This window comes from Diadema antillarum, unplaced genomic scaffold (genome assembly GCF_040938485.1).
Source record: "Diadema antillarum isolate AM-2024a unplaced genomic scaffold, OU_Dant_1.0 scf00000028, whole genome shotgun sequence".
NCBI classification, from domain to species: Eukaryota; Metazoa; Echinodermata; class Echinoidea; order Diadematoida; family Diadematidae; genus Diadema; species Diadema antillarum.
In genome coordinates this window covers 5387688-5412263 of record NW_027270917.1, presented here as the reverse complement: position 1 = coordinate 5412263, position 24576 = coordinate 5387688, and the positions used below count along the sequence as shown (strand labels likewise).

At 40.6% G+C, this 24576-nt stretch overlaps 1 protein-coding gene across 1 annotated transcript; it reads right to left on the bottom strand.

The window, feature by feature from the left end:
• Nucleotides 1-425: 425 nt before the first annotated feature.
• On the bottom strand, nucleotides 426-24206 carry LOC139736966 (cystine/glutamate transporter-like). The gene is made up of 10 exons (XM_071647644.1): nucleotides 23835-24206; nucleotides 13101-13425; nucleotides 11677-11802; nucleotides 7004-7100; nucleotides 5443-5487; nucleotides 4580-4703; nucleotides 3959-4062; nucleotides 2815-2911; nucleotides 2187-2336; nucleotides 426-1296 (listed from the first exon to the last, which is right to left on the bottom strand). The coding sequence occupies exons 1-10, from the start codon at nucleotides 24042-24044 to the stop codon at nucleotides 1054-1056; spliced, it is 1521 nt and encodes a 506-aa protein (XP_071503745.1). The 5' UTR covers nucleotides 24045-24206; the 3' UTR covers nucleotides 426-1053.
• Nucleotides 24207-24576: the final 370 nt, after the last annotated feature.

Here is a 24576-nt window from a genome sequence, read left to right as displayed (position 1 = left end):
AGACATCTACACAATGAGACACCTCTCAGAGTCTTCGGGATTTAGGCCCTCTTGGGACAATCATCTCTTATTGCCAGTTACAGTACCTTGCAACTACACAATCGGAGAGTTCTCAGGACGAGGCGGAGGACAAACGGTATAGGGCGCAAACAAATTGTGCGATCCGAATGCGATGCGACGACATCCTGGCTGGGAAGGGGGACACCTCTCGGTTGGCAAGTACTGTACCAGTATTGTCCGGTAATCGTACATTTCAGTCCGGTACAAATCGTTACCGGCAGAAAGATTTCGAGCGTATTGATGCAGCACATGGATAACTACCTCTAACTGTCACTATTTCGCTTGTTGTTGTTTTAAATCAAGGTGTTCCTACGTGGAAGCCTCACATCGAACACAAACACACACACACACACACACACACACACACACACACACACATTATAAAGACACTATATTAACTAATACCTAGAAACACACATGCACACACATGCGCACACACAAGCGCACACAAAACAAGCGACCGTCGCTTAAACTGACAAACTTGCTCAGCATGTGTATCTACATACTTCTACATCAAAGTTATGACAGACGGTGCAAGTTTACGCTTTATACATTCAGAAATACACAACAATAAAACATCGCCCAATTAAGTGCTTAAAGACACATCAATCATATTGATGCCAGGGATAATGACGTCTAGTGGAAGTGGCAGGCCTACTTTTAACAGGATTACGGACCAAATCACGAGGGAACAAAATATGATACTGATTGCAGTGACGATGGCTGTCAGGACAGTGACAATAACCAGCGAGTGCGTATTGATAAACAAAAGAGATCTCTATCTTCCTCACTTCGAAACATATCTATACGCCACAGCATCAAGAGTTTCTCGTTTTCCATAATCACTATTCACCTCGGTGATTCATGGGTCTTATTGCCATGGCGTTACCATGTACAGGGATAAAGAGTTCAGATGCTATCATCTTCTGCCACACCCTCTTTTTTGGGTGTGAGAGAATGATGATATCGAAGCTCAGAACAAGAACCAGAGTGTCATTCAACCTTGGCTTCCGGTTCTACAATGAGAAGGAGCTTCTGGAGGAACAAAGAGGTCTGATCGATGGCGTTCTGGACGGCAGGTGGTTTGTTCTTCCAGTAAACGCCCACGAGGTAGACGGGGACGCCGGACGCTGCGGCCACCAGCCCGAGTCCGCAGTCCCTGGGAGACGCGTAGAGAGCCATCCCCAGCACGAAGAGCACGCCCAACATGTAGATGACTGGGATGAACAACGGTACCTAAGGGCCAAGCACGGAGGGGGAGAAATTCTTCGAGATTTGCGAGAAAATGTGGTGGAATACGTTCGAAGCTTCTACCAGATATCACCAGCATTCAGACAGAGCATATCCAGACCGACACATCATATATAGCAGTTCTTTTTGCATGCCTTCCTAACTCCACAAACTTTAGTTTAGACAGTTTAGACTTTAGTTATTTGACATTTAATTTCAAAGTACTAGCGAATAGGATAATGTGTACACAACACTGAAACTTATTTGTGGACAAATGAGATTTTATAACAGTGACTTAAATGTTGAAATTTCTAGCCATTGGAGATGTACTTCTTTGCGAGAAGATAGATTCTGAAAAATTAGATTCAGTATGTTCGTTATGTGCTCGTTTGTCACAAGATGTAGCCATTCTCGTAAGTCATTTGGGAGAAGGATGGAGGGGGGATTAGGAAGGGAGGAAGGAAGGAAGGAAGGAAGAGAAGACGGGATGACGAGGGGTAAAGGAAAGGAGAAGAGGAAGATGTTGAGGAAAAGGCAAACGATGATGAGGACGATGTTGATGGACGATGACAATGATAATAAAGATGACAATGATGTTGATAGTGATGAGGACTATGATCATGTGGATGGTAATGATGACGAGGATGAGGATGATGTTGACTGTGATGATGATGATGGCAATTATGATGATGTTGATGGTAATGATGATGATGAGGATGAGGATGACGTTGACGGTGATGATGAGGATGGTAATTATGATGATGATGACGATGATGATGATGATGTTGATGTTGATAATGGTGACGAAAGTGATGATGACGATGATGATGATGATGATGATGGTAATGATGATGAAGAGGAGGAGAAACGGGAAAATCAGACTCTAGGTGTTATACCTTGAACGGTCGGGGCAGGTCTGGGTGTTTCCAGCGGTAGTAGGGAATGATGGCCACAGCCAGAAAGTTCATGATCCACTCGATGAAGGCCACGAAGTTCAGCAGGAGAAAGATGTCGTTGTTGAGAACCATGACGATGGCAATCGGGAGCTACATTAATGGACAGAAGGGAGGGCATTCCAGACATAAATTAATCATTTTGGTGATGAAAGATGAAATGTCCCAACAGAGATTAGAAATGTCGCTCATGTCCACATATCGTAAACATACATTATTTCTTTCTGTGAGATCTATTTCATTCCGTCTACATCGCACCTTACATTTATCGCACCCGGCGACTTTTCCCTACATTTCAAAAGACCTCTTGCGGTAATACACACGCTGAAGAAAAGTGTTCGTTGCCGACAACGGCTACAGATTGTCTCTGTGAGAATCCAAGACGAAACAGAGTTTAGCAAATTGAATTTCAGTCTAAATTTAATATTTCACCACGTTTTCTACTATGATTTTGAGGGTAACGTTGGAGTAGAGTGCAAGTGCTCTATCACAAGGACATACTATGGTTGAATGCAACCGGCGAGTCGGCGAGAGGAGAAAGGGTAAACGAACACGATAATTCTATCCTTACCGTAAAGATGGCGGCAGGGATGGGGGTCTTCTTGCGTACGTGGATCATTGACATAACCTTTGGCATCAGACCTTCGCGGCCCGCTACGTACAGAACTCTGCAAAGGAAGCAAGGAATTGGATGATAGCCACTAACACGACTCGCATGAACTTCCGACAACATTTGGAAGTAAAACAAAACCAGCAGGATCAGAAATGAAAAACGAAGGCCCTTTACGTTCCAACGTGCATGCAGTCGGACAGGAAAGGCGAAGTGCTCATTACAGCGGCTGATATTTTAGGCCCAGAATCGTAGTACTAGCCAAAATTTGATTTCTTGTCCATTTTCTTTTAATACGTTATTGTACTTTCGTTGTTCTCTTTTTTTTTTTTTTCGAGTGATTGTCCATCTTTTATCTCACTCCATCTCATCTTCATGGTGTCCTCTCTGATAACCAAGGGAACATAAGAAAACATATCAAGAGTGAAGTGTGCAGCGGAAGAATGATGGGGGGAAAGGAAGAACATGAAAATTGGGGGTCAAAAGATGCGGTCAAAACGCCACACAGTGACAAGAGGAAAACTGTATCTCATGTTATATCCCACATGAGTATGTTTGACCAATGGGATTGCTTAACTTGGAACACGTGACCGAGAGATGTTTTCCTCCCAACATCCATGCCGCGGGAGTGTCACATATGTGATAGCCTTTTTCGTTAGCATTTTTACATACCCGCGAGTGGAATCGATAAAGGTATCGCTCGCATCTATTGGCCACGCGGATAGCTAGAAAGCACAATTATTGATACATCAGTATCGCGTATTATCGTCTTAGATCTAACGTTACAGTACTCTCCTTCATTCGACTGCCGCCGTGCCGCGGACCGTGGTTTTACGGTACAACCACCTGTGTTGTAAACGTTCAGCACGATTATATCTGCGTGGTTGACGTAATACACTTTTATCGAATCTAAAGTTTGTAAATTGATGTTGGATATAAAGCAAATAATCATCTACTTCTCGGGCAAAGGATACAATCTAACATCCCCGCAGTAATCCTTGAGGTGTCTATCAGCCCTTGCCTTCGGCTCGGCCTGACAGACACCTCGATGTTAGATTGTACCATCGCCCTCGCAGTCGATGATTGTTTGCTTAATATCTCCTACCTAGAGCTCCCGAACAAGCTTCCATTGACGGTGCCAACACATGACAGAGCCACGAAGATAGAAATGATCCAGGCGAATACCGGGAAAAGCTGCTCGGCAAAGTCCTTCACGAAAACGGGGCAAGCGGAATGAAAAATATTTAACATACGGTACATTTCCGTTTAAATCCACTCAATCCACTGCAACAGCTCCTCATCTTTGAAAAATTAACCATGCCAGAGTTTCTCAACATATCTACATGTACTTTTGTTTTGCTTTGACCTCAAAATCAGTCTTTACCATCATTATTCTAATGCTTATAGTCTCTTCAAGCCACATGATCATGCATGCATGGACATTACTCTCATTAATATTTCGGGACATGATTTAGGGAGACAATAATTTTATCGACCGTCATTAAATTTATGGTACAGTTGTATAAAATCATATCGAACGATCAATTCTTAAATCTTTCCTGACGCATTTACAGCATAAGGTGTAATTTCAGGACAGTAGAACTGTCGACATCAAGAACCTTGGTTCAGACACTACTTTAATTATTAGCAGTCAAAAGGAACAGAGAAAGAGCTCATTAGATAATGTCTCCTTTTTATCAAAGATAGGCAAACTTTAAAAACTCACGACAGCGACGGCGTTGGAATGGATGATCTCGACGGGCGAGAGGACGGTCAGATAGCTGACGTTGGTGAGGAGATAGATGGACGTGACGGCAATCATCGAGATGATGACGGCCAGCGGAATATTTCTAGAGGTCGAGAGAAATATTGATACGAGTGTCAGCTACGAGTCATGAACGGAAGCGGCTGGTCATATTACTGACATGGAGGACATTTAAAGCGAATTATAACAATGCACTAAATTCACGAGCAATACATCGGGGGAAGGAAAAAAATAGCAGGGGGAGGGGGGGGGGGGGCTATCATGGTGGCCCAAAGAAATTCACACATCTCATAGATTTTAAAAACATCAGATACTGAGAAGTTACGAATAGCAGCTACCAGCTATGATACAGGTAAAGCTGGTATTATAGGTACAATGAACACACACACATTCAACATAAAAACTCTTCGATATTTCATCATACGCATGAGACTGGCAGTTTTCAAGATAAGTTTCCTCATTTTTGTTTTCACATTCGCGCATATCATTTAGTTGATGGCATTGATGCAGAAATATGCAAATAACAACGACCGAAAGCGAGCTACTATACTTCTCGCTGGGTTTGTACACAGCCTGCACAAAACATCGACTTTACGGATAATTGTGCATAACTGACTTGAGCAAAAACAAGACTTTGCAAGAAACAGACGACAACACGAAAACAACCCAAAACAAACGCGACCCGGCCGCAGTGGTGAATTTCCTTCCGTGCGCCTCATTAGTCGGTGGCAAAACTATGCTTGTTAATATCCTTGCTCTACTTTCGATGATTAATATGGGTTGTAGTGCCAATTATCGCGACATGCAACGCACATTATACTCACCTTGCGGGGTTCTTGACTTCTTCCGTGATGAACATCAGATATTGCCTGAAAACAAACAGTTTGAGGAAAACAAACCTTCTTTAATCAAACAAACAAGCACTTAACCTTCACGTCTGTGCCTTTCAGGGTCGCACAGAACCTCTGCACTAATCTCTTCTTCTTCTTCTTCTCTATTTTTGTACATGACCTCATCGTTTAATTGATACGTAAGTACATAAAATCAAGCAGAAGAATAGAAGTCTGTTTTTAAATCGGGAAATCGGACATAAAATAAGAAAGTTATGGAATCGAAACGTTCACGTTTTCACAGAAAAGTAAAGTCGGTCGCAATATGCAAATTAGACGAGATAATGACGCCATCGCCTCATGACTCTTTTCTATTGATTATTCAGAGAGGATGAACTAAATTCCGTATACTGTCGATAATGTCGCTGTAACTACCACCTCTCTTGCCATTAAAATCACGATTAGGATATCAGGGCTCGACACTCACTTTTATTTCCTTTGGTGACCTGTTCGGGCCACTAAAATCTTTTTATCTTAAATTTGGGTAGCCCAAATGACATGAAAATGAAATGTGGTGGCCCGAAATGAAAGGAAATATAAACATTAATTTCAAACAGGCCTATTAGCTGCCCGATGGGGCCACCAAAAGATAGCGTTTGGGGGAGATTGGTGTCCCGATGTCAATTTTTGGTGGCTCCGGGCCACACACACTTCACTTTAACTTATTATTTGATTTTATTTACACATACTTAATTTACATTATTTAAGTTAACTTGTTAGAAGCGTCCTTTTACTTTAACGCTCCCTTTTAGTTTATCTCGCTGTGTGTAAAGAGTAAAAATGAAAACAATTTCAATCAATACCCTACAAAGCTTACTGCTCAACCTAGCATGGTTGCTAAAGACATGTTTACACAAGCGTTTCCTGACCAGCTGGGTTGAAGTGCTTGTTGTCTATTGTTTTTGTTGTTGTTGGTTTTTTTTTTTTCTAGTCTTGTCTTTTTGCAAAGATGTGTTGAATAGTGAAAGGTTTACGAGTTTAAACGTCACTGCGCTACCATAATAGGAAGCACATTTGACCTCATCACGGAAAGAAAAATAAATCCCATCATTCATTGCGACGTGATGACACGTAACGCATGGACTACTATGGTTTATACTTTCTACTTCATAGAGCAAGGGGTCATTAAAGCACAGCAAAGCAAAGAAAAGCAAAGCAAGTGTTGAAAAGTTAACTTCAACAATGCCTCTCCTATATATTTCATATACTATCGAGTAAAACAAGCACATTTGCTGCGGAAGGTAAAATGAGTTGTTACAAATAGCTACAGTGCGTGTCAGTATGTGGGGAATGGTACAATGTATGGAAATACCACACTTCCGCTTGCTCTAGTTCAATAACCAAATTAGCTGAAAGTGTGTCTTATATCTACCGGTAATTATGAATGCTTGCGTGTGTTCCTATTTAATCTACCTACATATTTACGATCCCCAACTTCTTTAAATGATTTTTAACTCCATTGGCCCGCCTACATGCGGGTTTCACGGTAACCTACCAGCCAGAGAAGGCAAAAATTCCGGCGTTGAGAGCGAGGGGGAAATTCTTCGGGTTGGAATATCCCTCGAATGCGTCGGCAAAATGTTCCGTTTTTCCTGAGGACATCGAAGGAAATGAAAATGATGCTAGAACAGTGGAATATACTCAGTTGTCAACATGCATTAAGTTCAGCAACACGAACGTCTTAGCAGCCAGTGCCTAAAAATCATGAAAGATTATCCAAAAGTTCACAGTAACAACTGGTGACAAGAGGAAGAAGAAGAAGAAGAAAAAGAAGAAGAAAAAGGGACTTTCTGATGATTTACTGAAACTATTTCTCAGCGGGTTGTTTCAGATATCTGTAGTACAAAAACGGACAAAACGTAAGGGACAAAAACCAAAATGAAATGACATAACAACATAATCAAGGATCACATTTCTCGTTCTGCCACAAGCATTAATCTTCATTCTATTTAATCACACGCACACACAAATTAGGAGTGACATCTCCGCTTCATACGATCCGGCTAACATAATTAAAAGAATAATGAATCCATAGGCTTCCGATGAATTGCTGCCACAGTCATTTTCTTCTTCAACAAAATGTGAACCCTCTCGAAACAATCAGAGGTCAAGGGTACGGTGGGTGGACTACCGCTCTGCTCCCAGTTCGAGTTCAGGGCAAATCGATCCGTAGGGTCAGACTGAACAACCCTTTCGACCTTCACACAAAAACCATGGAACAATGGTTTCCCTTCCGACTGTTATCAATGTTGTTCCGACCGTCAGAATCAACATAATTGCCCGGGTGCTCTCACATATCTTTTGTTTAAAGCAGCACATGTACAGGGGTAAAAGTGCACTTTTACTCAAACCAGCAGTGTCTGGTTGGGGATCATCTTGTTCTTCTCGATTCCCTTCCCCTCGTCCTCCTCCTTCTTCCCATATTGTTCATATTGTTCTCTCCTCTCTCACCGTTTCTTTAATTCTCGAAGTTGGGTTTTTTTTTTTCACAAAGAAATTTTATTCACATATCAACATTCATGTACAAATAAATATCACGCTACATGATTTTTATATGGCATAAATAATGCGATTTTACAGGAAGCTATCAACAGTCTAAATACATGAATACGATTCCGGTTGATATTGAATACAAAACCCTCATTATTTTCTGAAGTATTATGTTCATCTAACTTCTGCGCTTGCTTTAAAAAAAAATTATAAATTTGGCCAAACTGTAATGATTTCTTTTGTTTCTGGCAGAAAATATAAAATATTTTGCACACACACACAAAACACACACACACACACACACACACACAAACACATTGTAACATTTGAAGTTTTATTACTTTGGAAAACAGTTCACTTTTTCTTTTCTTCTCCGCCATCGCCTTTCGTGGGAAGTTGAGACCTTTCAATGTAATGCTACAGTGATCTGGGATTCTGTCTTTGATATCTACAATGGAAGATATTAGCGATAGATACAAAGGTTGGGTTTACGCGAAAGCCCACTCCTAAAGGTAGTGTTTACTGCAACGAATCGTCCAAACTGCACATTGTACTTGAAGGACTCTACCAAAAAAGAGCTCTATAACCCCCTCATTCTTATTTCGGTTGATACTTTAACAAGACGAAAAAAAAAGTGTGCCATAGTCCAATGCTCAAACAAATCTTGATGCATTTCTTGTCATGGTGGATTTCACTTCAAATACTCTTTATGAACAAGAGACCCGGGGGTCACGCGCTCACCTGAGTATCGCAATTTCACCTTCCATGCATTCTTGCACACTCTTACCTGAGAACATTGGAAACTTAGGTCTGCATATGGATCCCCCCCCCCCCCCCTCAACTCCGGGGGGGGGGGGGGGGGCAGGCAGCCCTGGATCTGCAATGAGCAAACTTCGAACTGAAGTCATCAATGTACGAACTCATGGTATTAACTTTGCTTTATCATTTCTGGTTCTAGAGCAGAAGATTTTAAATATTCCTTAAGTTGGGGGGGGGGGGGGGGGGGGGGGGGGGCCTTAGGGGGCCCCAAGAGGGACATGGTGCTCATTTGAAGGAATTGAGATTCTATTCCCCTAGGGGTGCTACCTGCTAAGTTTGGTCAAAATTCATCATGAGGTTTTCAAGACGAAAATGAACATGCACAATTCAGGCTCCATTACAACTGTAGCACTTCTCCCCATCCCATCTCCTGGGTCCCAAGGGGGGGGGGGGGGGCACCCCTGATTCCGCCAACCCCATGAACAAACTTGAAACTACAGTAATCAATGTACTAATTCATAATATCATCTAAGCCCTATCACTTCTGGTTCTAGAGAAGATTTTTAAAGGTTCCTTAATTTTAGGGGGTTTGGGCCCCCTGGGGACCCCCCGGGTGGGCCATGGTGCCCATTTGAACAAATTGAGATCCTATCCCCCTAGGGATGCTACCCACCAAGTTTGGTGAAAATCAGACATGGCGATCTCAAAGTGAAGATGAAAATGTACAATCTAGGCCCCATTAGGACCCTTCCCCACCCCCTCCCCTGGGTCCCAAGGGGGGCACCCCTGATTCCCCCCTGAACAAACTTGAAACTAGTCATCAATGTACTTACTCATAGTATCAACTAGGCCCTATCACTTCTGGTTCTAGAGAAGAAGATTTTTAAAGATTCCTTAATTTTAGGGTGTTTGGGCCCCCCTGGGGCCCCCCAGGTGGGCCATGGTGCCCATTTGAACAAATTGAAATCCTATTCCCCTAGGGATGCTACCTGCCAAGTTTGGTGTAAATCGGTCATGGGGTTCTCAAGAAGAAGATGAAAATGTAAAAAGTTTACGCACGACGCACGACGGACGACGCACGACGGACGCCGGACGAAGAGCGATCGCAATAGCTCACTTGAGCCTTTGGCTCAGGTGAGCTAAAAAGCGAAGTGAAGACATAAGAGAAAATGACATAAGCACAATAAAGATCAAGGTAAATTCAATATACTGCAGAACGCTTTAAAAAAAGTAACAGCACTAAAACCAAAAATCAACGCAAAGTACGGAGTAGATTTTCTAGTTGAAGGAACACAGGATATGGTGAACTTCAGTGGAAAACCTGGTTTGTCAGAATTTACACTTCTGCTTTTTCTTCTTTCTTATTTTTCCCTCACAAATATTGCGAGGAAAGCCTGGAAGCTGTTCAAACAGCCAACGGTATTTTACACGATAAAGGACGCGCAGAGGAAACGAGTGTGTGGCTGAGGAGGAAAAGACATTGCACCACGGGTACCGATAGGAACACTGATATAATGAATCACGAAGGGAGAATGAAAGGAAATTCTCATTGGTTTCTATTTCTCTCAAGCCATTCTATGTAAGTACTCGGTATTAGGGCATGCATGAACGGCAATTGGTGCGCAATATCCTTCCCATTACAGTGGCTATAAGGCAAGCTAAAGATGTCTGAGAAGATAAAGAGAAGACTGCAGGACCATAGGCATTATCTGACAAATTTGATTCTGCACGAGTTTTGTAGGTCAGTAATATTAATACTGTACCGGTAGCCCCCCTGCGGAGATAGTATCCTTAGCAGATGCGGTTGAAAATGCCTTTCTTGTATCACTCTTTTCTTTTTAATCGAAGGGTGATATGGGCTACAGCACCCATTGGCTTGTCCAAATCAAACTTACTGTTGGAAAATAAATGGCTCAGTAGACAGTACGTTCATGTGAACAGTACTAGGACTTGCCAAAATTAACATTTGGGAACTGAGAATGATATGACTGTAATGCTCTGATTACGGCTTTATACAAATAACATCATAATCATCCACATATTGACAATGAGGTCATGAAGAGAATTCACAGTGCCAATTTATCCTACTTATCACGTCCAAAGCAATATGGTAATGCAATCATTGTGTGCTATAAAAATAACCCCATATTAACATCATCTTCGTACTTTTCGATTTGTAGAGGTTACCCCTAGGTTTCCACTAGGATTGTGTCAGGTCGACGGGTGATACCGCATCGCCGAACGCGTGCCACGGTTTTTCAGTCTCTGTTCTGGTCTGACCTAAAGACTTCCGACCTTCACATGAACCTCATCGAACGATCGCCTCACCCTCCAATACCACCTACAACATCCTTGGCATGCTACCAAAAAACATATTATTGATAAACCCACTCCCTGTGTTCCATTGTTATCAGCTCAAACGTTTGTCCCTTAAAGTTTCAAACGAACGTATGAACGTCTGTATGGCGATATGAACTTAAAGGAATGGTTCACTCTTGTTTTTTTTTCCTGTTTTTCTGTTTTCCCTTCATCTTTTTATTCCTTTCTTTTGAGGGGATGGTAATGCTACATACCCCTCAGTGATCAGTTTTTTTTTTTTTAATAGTAATATTAAAGAAAAAAAAAGCATGTACGTAATTAAAAGAGCAAGTTTATACGTAAATGGTAGACCCTGGTCTTTACACCAATCTCTATCAATTACTCAATCAATCAATCAATCAATCAATCAATCAATCAATCAATCAATCAATCAATCTATCTATCTATCTATCTATCTCAAATGCTGCATTCTTTTAATCTATTTTATTATCGTAATCATCTGATTTGATTTTTTTTTGCAGCATCTTTTCATTCCGATACGATGGTCGCGCAAAGGTCCAAAATTTGAGACCGCGCGTATACGATGTCCTGTCCACCCACCTCTGCAGAGCTGGACAACGCCGCCGAGAATGATGATGACCAGTCCCGAGATCTTGGCCGCCGTGAAGAAGACCTGGACCCGAGTCGTCCACCGAACGCTGGTGCAGTTCAGGTAGTAGATCGCACCTGCCCACATTAAAAAGTCGTGAACACACACATACTTTATTCTGACTTTGACATTTGACATTCCACATGTGATAATCATTGTACCGACCATGTTATGTATCATGTTACCGGCACCGAACCGAGCAACAGGCAAATGATCACACTATACCATGGGGTAAAACAAAATGTTAAGATAACTATAATTCATACGAAGGCGACAGCATCAATGTTTCAATCGAGGAAAGCATTCTACTGTTGTTTCATGAACATTTTGGTTGTACATGTACTTGCTGGTGTTTCGTTTGTTTGTTTCCTTCTTTCTTTTTGTTAATAAAGCAAAAACATTTCAATAAATGGATCAAATGTGCAACACATTTCAAGATTACACACAACCACAACCGGCAAGAATAGTATGTTGCCTGCAACAGTCTTCCAAATAATGGTCCCAGAATACTGGCTGGCCTAAGCACCAAATTTTCAAACCTGCGTTTTAGGCTCAATAAGTTTACCTTAAATAGCACAGCTGGGAAAAGAAGAACTCTAGATCAACGTGGTATTCATTGTGAGACCGTGAGCACGCCATTCTATCCACTTTTATGGAGGTCATACAGTACGCAAGGAACATCATTATGCGTTGTATATTTGAGAACCACTGACCATAATCTACGAAAGTGTACAACAATTTGTTTTAGGACACGTGACGCACGTATTGATTTAGCCTTGATTGAAATAATAGAACTCCACGAACAGCGTTGGGAATATAAGGGCACTGTCTGTCACAGTACACAATTCTCCCAAAGTGTTCATATCCTGATCTTTGATGAAGTATGACACTGTCCCATAAGGCTATGGCACAAAATTTATGACAAAAAATAATCGACATGGGGTTACTTTTTCATTTCTTTTGTGAAAACTCTGAAGTATAATACCGTAAGATTCCATGCATGATGTTGAGAGACATTATTCTTCAACCATGCAAAATTTCCTGACGTTTACGAATATACGACCTTTAGGCCCTCAGCATTATAATTACAGCTGAATGTAAAGTTCGGATTTATATGGTGCAATGTGCGATTGATAGCGTCGTTGGTGCATCAGGGCACCAACGTCTGCTCGGCACCGTCTCATTCATAAATATAGTACACAATAAAAATACAAATCATCATCCCCCTCTAAGACTTTTAAATAAATATTGTCATGCCTTTATGAAAACTTATGAAACTGATGAAAACAAACAAACAAACAAACAACATATTCCTTCAACGTGACATAAGCTATGGTGGGGAGGGGGGGGGGGGTATATATTATGCTAGGCGTACACAGCGTTACGATGGTGAGGAGCTGAATCGCGCCCTGCGGCAGGCTGTCGCAGTTGGCGAGAAACGGGCTGATGAGGTACTGCGTGCCGATCAGGATGATGAGGGCGTACTCGCCCGGGTAGCTGATGAAGAAGCTCATCCACATGCGGATGAAGGCGACGAAGGGTCCCCACGCCTCGAGAATGTACGCGAAGTCGCCGCCGGACAGCGGGATGGTCGTGCTGAGCTCGACGAAGCAGAGCGCGCCAAGCGATGAGAAAACACCGCAGACGATCCACGCAAGGAATGAGTAACCGATGACACCGTCTGTGTACACCAGGATAACCTGTGGTCAAACAGAGAGCATGGCAAAACGAAATGCAATTCTGGCGCGTGAACAAGCTGGTATTTCAAAGCTTTTATTTGTAGCAATTATAAGTTAAATTATTTGTATCAAATAAACCGCGAACATAATTGTAAGAAATACACAGATATGAGATGGACAGATACATTTTCATAAAGAGTACAATTCAATATAGTTTACATGGTTGCAATTTAGATTCAAGTTCTCATACCTTCCCGGAGCGCGCGGGAATGATAACTTAACACGTCTTGGTTCTTCCCAAAGGAATATCATTCATGAAAGATCGGATGTGGGTAACGCGTACACCTGTCTTGGCGGAAGCTTTTAGTTTGTTCGATTACTTCTGCTTGCGAGAGTACCCCACTTCTCAGTCTTATCTGTACATGAATTTTTGTCAAGATAACGCTTTGTCGGCAAAATGGGTTCATTTAAGTTAGCCTGATCTCGGAATACTAAAAACTGACACCAATAAAAGTTGCAATCTGGAGAAAAATCTGGATTTCTTTCAGTGAAGACTCTTCCCGTCGGTTAACAGAGATAAACATGTGGTACGAGTCAGAACTTTAAATGATTATTCACGTCTTGACTGAACTTCTAAAATTACCCATATGCTTTAAAAGAAATGAAGATATTATAGCGCCATGGGTTTTCGAGGGTTTATTGTTTTAAGGTCCGTTAAATGTTCAAAAACCTCACAAGACTGACACCAATCAAGAGTACACGAAAGACATAATTACTTCTTGTATTACACATCTTTCTCTGAACGAGTCTTTAGCACGGGAGAACACGAACATCATGTTTCCAACGCTTTTGATGAAGAGTTAAAAGACTGCTTGCCTTGTGCATTTACGCCAATGGTCATGCTGAAATCATTGCAAAATTATCGATATATAATATGATGATTTCCTGAAGCAGAAAATCTAAGGAGATCGGGAGAAAACCAGCGGTCATCCGAGGTCAAGTAAAGTCTACCGCATTCGTCCTTAAACTTTTAATGCTACCAGACGTAAGTGGCAGACAGTGGAATTCTCCCCATACCTCCCCGTCTGTTCTCATGTAGCCTACCTACACACGGTGTCCTACGAGCTTCCACTCACTGAACAGCTGTGGAAACAATCAATGACCTAACTGGTCTGGACTGGATACTAGTATTACGCTTGTACATGTACTCGTACTCTCCGCATGGAGCTATAGATACACAACATGTAGCTCCATGGATGACAAGGCGCGATGACCACAGGGGTGACAACCTCGACTCGCGGAGCCGTCTACACACCGAACTCATTTTCTCTCAATATTCTCAATATATCGAGTAATCGGTTTCGTCAGTGCAGCATGAACATTCCTCATTTTCATCCATTTCGGTCCTACCTTTTTCTTCCATTCTGCCAGACACAATTCTGATGTTGAAATGACCTACATGACCTTTCTCAATTTGATACAACACTTACATTTTGCTTTGATTTGTCGTGTGTACATCGATTAGACATTAGGTAACAATAGGTGGTGTATAAAGGCCTATACGTATTTATAACAGTTCATATACTTGTATATACGCCTACCTGCCTTTTCTAAAATCTTAGAGAGAATTGTATATAACAGGCTCTATGATTTCTTGGAGAAACATAACTCTCTAAATCCTGAACAGTATGGATTTCGGAGGTCTCATTCAACTGACCATGCCCTTTTGAAATTTTATGATTGTGTCTCTAGTGCTCTAGCTGCACGTGAGCATGTTATTGGTGTGTTTATGGATCTTAGTAAGGCATTTGACACACTTGACCATTCGATCCTCCTGTCTAAGCTCTGTCACTATGGTGTAAGGGGTGTGGCTTATCAGTGGTTTTCTAGCTACTTGTCAATGAGAAGGCAGTTTACTCACTGCAACTCTGTTAATTTTGACATTCTGTATCTGAAATGTGGTGTTCCACAGGGATCCATTCTAGGCCCACTTTTATTTCTCATCTACATAAATGACATTTGTGATGTTTCAACAATCTTGACCTACACCTTATTTGCTGATGATACCAGTGTTTTCTTATCTCATCGTGATATTCGAACCCTTGAACTCACTATTAATTCAGAATTACCAAAGCTAACATCATGGTTCAGAAGTAACATACTATCATTGAATGTGCAGAAGACTAATTTCATTCACTTTAAAGGGAGGAAATGCTCAGGTGCTCAACAAATTAATGTCAATCTAGATGGTACCCGCATTGAAAGGAAAACATATACAAAGTTCCTTGGCGTATTATTAATGATAAACTTAATTGCAGTGACCATGTGAATCATATCGCTACACCGATATCCCGCATTATTATCCATACAGAGGATTTTTAGAGCCCAAATACAAGTGTTATTTTGTTGACGCACCTCATAACCTCCGACCCACATAGAAGGTTTGTTGTACTCGACCAATAATTTTGGCCGAGGCGACCAATATTTAAAATATTGGAGGGCAAGAGGGGATTCCCCAAAGTTTTTTATAAACTGCACCGTGATTGGTTGAGATATATACGAGATGACCTGAAATATGAAGTAAAAACGTCTGTGATTGGTCAATCATGAATTAACTAGAATATCGTTTCTTCTAAAATTCTGTGTTTATACAAACAAATTTCATATATCAATTAATTGAAATTGTTTTTTACACAATTTTTCAAAATATCATTTTCATAACAGGAAGTTAAATTTAGGTTTGATGAAAACAAGTTGCATTTTTTTTTTTGTGCATGCAGGCGCAAGGCGACGATTGATCTGCAGCTCTGCATGCTCAGCGTTACTGCACTGCTAGATAGCCCGCGCGCGATATAATGTAGCCGGCCGGCCGCCGCCGCTGCGCTTGCATAGCATGCGCGATATGCATATTACAGTTACTGTACATTTACGTACGTGTACGTGTGTACAAGTACGTTATATACAGCACAGTAGGACTAGTTGTGGTAGTAGTAATTCGATCTTTCACGATCTGCGGTAGATGTGACGTGAATTGTTTCTCAGATCTCGGATACAAATACATCTAATTCTGGTCTAAATTAGCTAGATATCGGTCTAACAGTAACATGACGGCTACCTTGGATAATAGATCACTGTTTTATCAGAGACTGAAGTGGATTAACTTGCACTGAAGAGTGTACCGGTACATGTACCATACCCCATGTCAGGATCACTACACAGTAGGAACAGCACTCGGAGTCGGAGACAGAAAGGGTAGGCCTAAGTGAAAACATTCTTTGCTAAAATCCTCTGTAGGATAATAATGATGATATTGAATGTCCTATTTTCGATTAATACAAGGAAATATTGGACTCGCTAAGCAAAATATTGGACTCGTCTTCGACTCGTCCAATATTTGTGCATAGCTCGTCCAATATTTCCTTGTATTAATCTCAAGGCCATCCAATATCATATAATTATTGGTATATTATATAAAGTAAAAAGTTTTGTTTCTGACAAAGTGCTTTTGATGTTATATAACACTCTTATCTTACCTTATATTTCGTATTGTAATATTCTGTGGGCAACGTCAAAGAGTTTGACAGATAATATCCTTTTGTTGCAAAAGAAAGCTGTTCGCATCGTATGTACAGGGTCTGGTTTCCTAGAACATGCAGACCCATTGTTCTTGAAATTAAAATGTTTAAAAGTAGATGATATACATTTCCTACAGACTGCCCTCTTCATGTTTCGTTCTAAGCAAGACCTATTACCTGTCTCTTTTTCGACAATGTTTCAACTTAACAGTGCAGTTCACTCGTATCCCACGAGACAAGCATCAGATATACATTTAGTGAACCCTGGTACTGCACTAGCCTATAAATCAGTCAGACATAGCGGTCCTGATGTCTGGAATGCGCTACCTCAGCATGTTCGTAATTTACAAAAAAATAGTATTATCAGCTTCACGCTGAACTCCTGGATACTATCAACTACATTGTATTAAACTTGCTGTAATCATATATTTCCCCTGAAATCGACACTTGATTGGGATTCATGAGAAATTTAATCAATTTAATCAGTATAATTTGCTTATAATGACTTGACACTTTAAACTTTTTCTTGCTCTCTCTTGTCAAAGTCCGACAGGACAAATAGGCACCACACATGCATTTCTTCTTTCCCCCTCATGTTCCCATGCTCTCTTTGTAAATACCCTCCCCCCCCCCCCAACTCCTATCAAGCATATAGATTGTGTGCACGGGGGTTGCAACGATTTTCAAGCTATAAGCTTATGTTGCAATTCCTTTGCGTGTTCGTTACCTTGAATAATGTAGCTCTCTTAGTGGAATTGTATACTATTCTGTAACTGCTTCTTATCAATGTATAGTTATTGTATATATTCTGTCTTGGCTATATGAGATGTACTTGCATACATTTGTATGCATTCCTATTTTGTGAACACGCATGAAATCTTGAATAAATAAATAAATAAAACATATAAACATCATAAAACAATCTTCAAACTAAAAATGTGAGAGGAAAACATTACTGTATACTACAATTTTGATAATTCATTACTCAGCATCATGTTCTGTGTCAAAGACTTGTAGAGCGTCAAACTCAAGCTACAAACACTCTGTAAGAAAAATATGTTAAACTTTGCCCCTTTGACACCAGGACGGTGCAAAGTTGCACCCTTAAAAGTGCTCCCAGTGTTGTGACACTGGTAAAGGTGCAAAGTTGAATCTACCGAAGTTGTGTACTTTCCCGTACAACATGCGATTCAAGTTCATGGCTAACCAGTGTCAGCCGTTCTGTCGGGATTTCAGCACGGATGAAGAGATCGAACGATCGATTTGCTAGTTAGGTGATCCGAGTATCCTCTCGGATCACCTATTGTATCTGTACTGAATCTTTCTTCTTTATTTCTTTCTCCTCAAATGTTGTGCAGCGATTAACTCAAAAAGTCATTCACCTATGACTTTTAAACTTATACCATATATGTATCACGTCATAAGAACGACAGATCTAATGTATCATTGTGATCAGTCAACCATGACGTCACTATGACGTCATTATCTGAAATCACGTTCACATTCGTATCTCATTAATGAAATGGAATTTCTCAATGAAATTTACATATTATATAGTTCAAGTCAAGTTCTATCGATATATTTAATAAAATTTCATCGCGACCCTGGTAAACGAGCGCGTACGCGCGCGTTGAAATTTTAATATGCTCCAATCGAGCTCAAAATTGTTTTGCACACGTTTCAGGTCATTTGGAGTATTTCAGAAAAAATCGACGGACGCGTACGTGCGCGCGCATATACGCACGCAAAGCTCATATGCGATGAAAATATCCCGTTTTTTTACACGGATCGGATGTCTAAAATGTCAAGGAATATTTCTACCAAGTTTCAAGTCAATCCGACTCAATATGACGTCATACGGGCCCGTCAAAGTTGAAATTCCGCGCGCGCGTCAATGGCGATATACAGTGCAACTATACCAAAAAAACGCTAATTTCAAATCCGATTTTACTCGTCAGGATGGACGGTGACCCCCCATTTTCTTTACATATTTTGAAAGCTGATGAGTTTTACATGTCATTTCATGGGGTGGCAATGCTGGCAAAATGATTAAAAGATATCAAATTTCTTAATAAAGTAAAAAAAGTAAATTTTCAAAATGACGTCATCAGATTTCAAGTTTATTCAAGCGTATCTCATTAATACTTTGTCAATTTTCACCCAAATTTCAGTATGTTGTAGCTTATTTAATGTTCTTTCAAACATAAATTCACAAAAATTTAATTGGATGACAGCATCACCTCGTAAAAATGGATTGAATGTAATCTTGTCAAATTTAACCAGTTTACGTGTTATCTCTATGGGAGTGCAGTTTTTCTGGAAATGAAATTTGACACGACTATCTTTCTCGAGCACTACCTCACTTACCCTTCGGTGAATTTCTCCCAGATTTTAATATGTTGTAGCTGAGACTTTACGCTATCGTAAGTGTGCCCTTCATTTCTTCATACGATGTCGGGATCACGTCAAAACGTTTGGTTGAAATTCAAGCTTATTTTCGATGTATTGAGATATTTCTTTCTTTCTGCAACTTTCTTTGCAATAACTCAAGAAAAACAGGCCCTATCACCCCCATCTTTGGCACACGTTTAGTTCATGTCACGTTAATTATTTCATAAAATAACAACTACTTGAGCAGACACCATCTTCGGTATGTAAATTAGGGTCAAAGGTCATAAATGTTTCATCCTGTATCTTGGTGAATACATGTCCTATCTTTCCCATATTTTGCACACGCAAAAACCATGTTACAAGGATCATTTCACAAAATAACCACTTTTTGCTCAGATGCCATCTTGTCTGTGCAAAGTGGGGGCAAAGGTCATATGTACATCTTTCTGTATCTTCGCTATGACGTGTTATCTCTATGGGAGAGAATTTTTCTAGATGTGAAAATTGACGTGATTGTCTTTATCGAGCCCTAGCTCACTTAACCTTCGGTGAATTTCTCCCAGATTTTAATATGTTGTAGCTGAGACTTTAGGTTATCGTCATGTGCCCTCCAGTTTTTCATACAATGTCGGCATCATGTAAAAAACTTGGTGGAAATGAAAGCTTATCTTCGATGTATTTTCATATTTCTTTCTTTATGCAACTTTCTTTGCAATAACTCAAGAAAAACAGGCTCTATCACCCCCATCTTTGGCACACGTTTAATTCATGTCACGTACATTATTTCATAAAATAACAACTACTTGATCGGACACCATCTTGGGTATGTAAATTAGGGTCAAGGGTCATAAATGTTTCATCCTGTATCTTGGTGAATACCTGTCCTATCTTTCCCATATTTTGCACACGCAAAGACCATATTACAAGGATCATTTCACAAAATAACCACTTTTTGCTCAGATGCCATCTTGTCTGTGCAAAGTGGGGGCAAAGGTCATATGTACATCTTTCTGTATCTTCGCTATGACGTGTTATCTCTATGGGAGAGAATTTTTCTAGATGTGAAAATTGACGTGATTGTCTTTATCGAGCCCTAGCTCACTTAACCTTCGGTAAATTTCTCCCAGATTTTGATATGTTGTAGCTGAGACTTTGGGGTATCGTCATGTGCCCTCCACTTTTTCATATGACGTCGGCATCACGTCAAAAAACTTGGTGGAAATGAAAGCTTATCTTCGATGTATTTTCATATTTCTTTCTTTCTGCAACTTTCTTTGCAATAACTCAAGAAAAACAGGCCCTATCACCCCCATCTTTGGCACATGTTTAGTTCATGTCACGCACATTATTTCATAAAATAACTATTTGATCTGACAACATCTTGGGTATGTAAATTAGGGTCAAGGGTCATAATTATTTCATCCTGTATCTTGGTGAATACCTGTCCTATCTTTCCCATATTTTGCACACGCAAAGACCATATTACAAGGATCATTTCACAAAATAACCACTTTTTGCTCAGATGCCATCTTGTCTGTGCAAAGTGGGGGCAAAGGTCATATGTACATCTTTCTGTATCTTCGCTATGACGTGTTATCTCTATGGGAGAGAATTTTTCTAGATGTGAAAATTGACGTGATTGTCTTTATCGAGCCCTAGCTCACTTAACCTTCGGTGAATTTCTCCCAGATTTTGATATGTTGTAGCTGAGACTTTGGGGTATCGTCATGTGCCCTCCACTTTTTCATATGACGTCGGCATCACGTCAAAAAACTTGGTGGAAATGAAAGCTTATCTTCGATGTATTTTCATATTTCTTTCTTTCTGCAACTTTCTTTGCAATAACTCAAGAAAAAACAGGCCCTATCACCCCCATCTTTGGCACATGTTTAGTTCATGTCACATACATAATTTCATAAAATAACTATTTGATCTGACAACATCTTGGGTATGCAAATTAGGGTCAAAGGTCATACATTTTTTATCTAGTATCTTGGTGAATACCTGTCCTATCTTTCCCATATTTTGCACACGTATAGACGATGTCGCAAGAATCATTTCACAAAATAACCACGTTTTCCTCAGATGCCATCTTGGGAGTGTAAAGGTGGGTCGAAGGTCATGTGTATTTGTTGCTGTATCTTCGTTATCTAGTGTATACAGAATTTGGTACCAAAGATGGCAGATATGACTTCCTTTTCTAAATGAGAATCCAAACATCACACGGCCAATGTCTCTAAACACAGATGAAACCTGTATGGTCATCAGGATTCGAATCATTGATTAAAAAAAAAAAAATCGGATCACCTTAATTTGTCAGTAATGACAAATTACAATCTCTAGTTCAAATCTTGTTCTTGCTCGAGTAGCGAAGTGTTTTGCGTATGTGTGTGTGTGTGTGTGTGTGTGTGCGTGCGTGTGTGTGTAAACAGTGGAGGTCGTGAAACAGGTGACGCGCTTACTTTCGACATACATATCCGCCCCTACGTAGTTTGGGAGAAATCAATCCGCATATCTCTCACGCTGAGTCACAAAATAAATGGCTTAAAAGACGCAAGATGAGAGTCGGACGACAAGCACTGTCAAAAGCGGTATGCTTCATGTCTAGGGGTTAGGTCGGGAGTCAAATTTTGAGAGGTAAACAATCGCTCATGAGCCACATAATGTCGACTACATTACCGCTAACATTTTCTCATCGATTGTGACACGATATAGCAATCGCACTTTGCAACAACGGCTTTTACGTTCTAACAAATCAAATGAAATGGATCAGTGCGCGGATTTCATGAAAATGCTTTTTCGAGCAAATAAAAGATGTCAGTGGTGTTGATTTAAATACCTCTTATCCTTTCTCCATTTCATTAAAAGATGTCTATCAACATAATATGTGGAGTTTCAGTTGCTTCTTTTTTTACGTTAAATACAAAGGTTTGGAAAGACGTATACTTTCATGCTTCAAAAGGGATACGGAAGAATATCGGTGTTCAGGCTGATTTTTCATTGTCGATTCACATTACGTCTATTGACCGAGTTTCCATCAATCTTATAGGGGAGGGTACAGTCGTACAGGCAGTGGTGCTGAATGGAGCGAAAGCAAGTATGAAAGAAAAAGAAAATAACGACGGGCCTGAAAGTTTGGTGAGCGCCAAGACATTCCCGAGCACCAGAACATTTTCAACGCAGACCTCAAAGTTGTGATGTCAGAGTTAAAAACATGTTATCAAAAACAAATTTGGGATTTAAACTCCATACGCTTATCATACAGCAGATAATCACTAAGTGGAAATGGAAGCCATCATTGAAATGATAATATTTTGACACATTATACGATCCTGACCCTGGGACTTGTCACTTACAGTACTACTACATTTTAGTCATAACATGAATTGGAAACGAGTATAATGTATCATAATACTCTTCGCGGGGCATTTGCACAATATCATGGACCTACAACGTTTCGATGTCGGTCCATAGCAATACGTAGATCGGACCCAAATGGGACCCCACTCTTGTATACTTGTAGCAGCCGAGGCCTCATTCCCTGGCGCAAAGTGCCTATGTACATTGTGTATAGATACAATGTAGTCTGCTCATGTAATGATTTGATTTCCTAACAAGGTACAAAGTAGACAGTTGCTATGGATACGAGAGAGCGCGAGCTAAAGTCCTGGCTTGCCTTTGTGGTGTAACAAATTCCAAACCAGGGAATTTCAAAATCACGGAAAAGTCGCGCAGTTTGAACTGGTCCCCGACAAGTCTTATCTCTGTTCAACATCCCGATGAAATGTCTTTGGTTATGTTTTGACTCATTACACGACGGCGATATACGCCTGACTGAAGACGGAAACGACCCATGAGATCACTGGTCTAGGCTATAGCCACCTTTGGAGATTCTACCTTGACCCGTTCCCCATAAGTAGTTGATTCTTAGACAAGCATGCACGTTGCACAATAATTTGTTAAATCGTCGGGACATCTTGTTATTATTACAGTCTGCTTGCTTTCAATATTATGGTAGCGGTGTCCCGATCGGATAATGGTCAAATCTCAATCTCCTGATCATCATCACCAAATGCTGGTATGAGACAATAGCCGTCTTACTATACTCATATCAGATCACATTTGGGAAAAAACAAGTTGGAAATCAAATTGAACTGTCAATACGTTTGTATCTGTCGATTTCACATCAACTGAATAGTAGGTCCTACCTACGACAGTTTTTTTAAGCGGCGTCTTTTGGTCAAGGACAACACTTAGCATGATTATCACACATTGCTTTGGTGTAAATTTGGCGCAACGCAATCCAAAGAACAGTACGAATATGAGGGCAGTTTACTTAATTGGATGAGATAGGAATTTGGTAATACTATGTATTTCCCTTCTTGTCCATTACGACCATTTCCTCATTCACATCCATCATCTTATCTAACTATCAATGGTACAAAGGGAAGATGGATGGCGTACCTGTGGTGACACGAAGATACCGGAACCGATGATGATGCCCATCACCATCCCGATACACCCAAAGATGCCCACTTTCCTCTTGAGGACCACCTTGTTGTCATGCCCGCCTTGCGGTCGCAGGTCGTTCATGGTCTCGTCGGGATCCGGGCCGCGGGGACTCTGGACTGGAGTCCCATCGGGCTGTTCCGCAGTAGTGCCGTCTGGCGCCATTTTAAAGAATTTGGAGTATTGTAGTTTCTATCAAGTATTTTCTTCCTTCCTTCTCCTTTTTTCCCCTTTTTCAGGAGTTCTTGATATTTTTTTCCGCACTGGAACTGTCGATATTACTAAGTACTTTATAATACCTCACAATGATGGCCAGCAGTTGCGTTTCGTCACTAGTCGTTCTGAATAGACCCGTCGTTAAATTGAGGTTTCCAGCCGGAACGTATCCTTGAGCACTACATTCAGCCTTTACCTGAAAGAAAATGAAAAGAGATTGCTGCTTTATAACATCAGAAGAAAGGGGGTGGTTGTCTGCTGAAAACTTTTATGGTTGTTGAATCACTTGTCCCCGTGCCCACTCAACCACAGAGTAATCATCGAAAATGGAATTCGAAAATCCGATGAAAAAATACATGCGTCTGCATATCATGCTTTGACAACGACTGAAAAAAAAAATACATCTTTCCTGTAGCAGTAAGGTAAAGTGGTCACCCGAGTCAAAGTTTGATAGATCTGCCATATGCACCTGCATGATTCT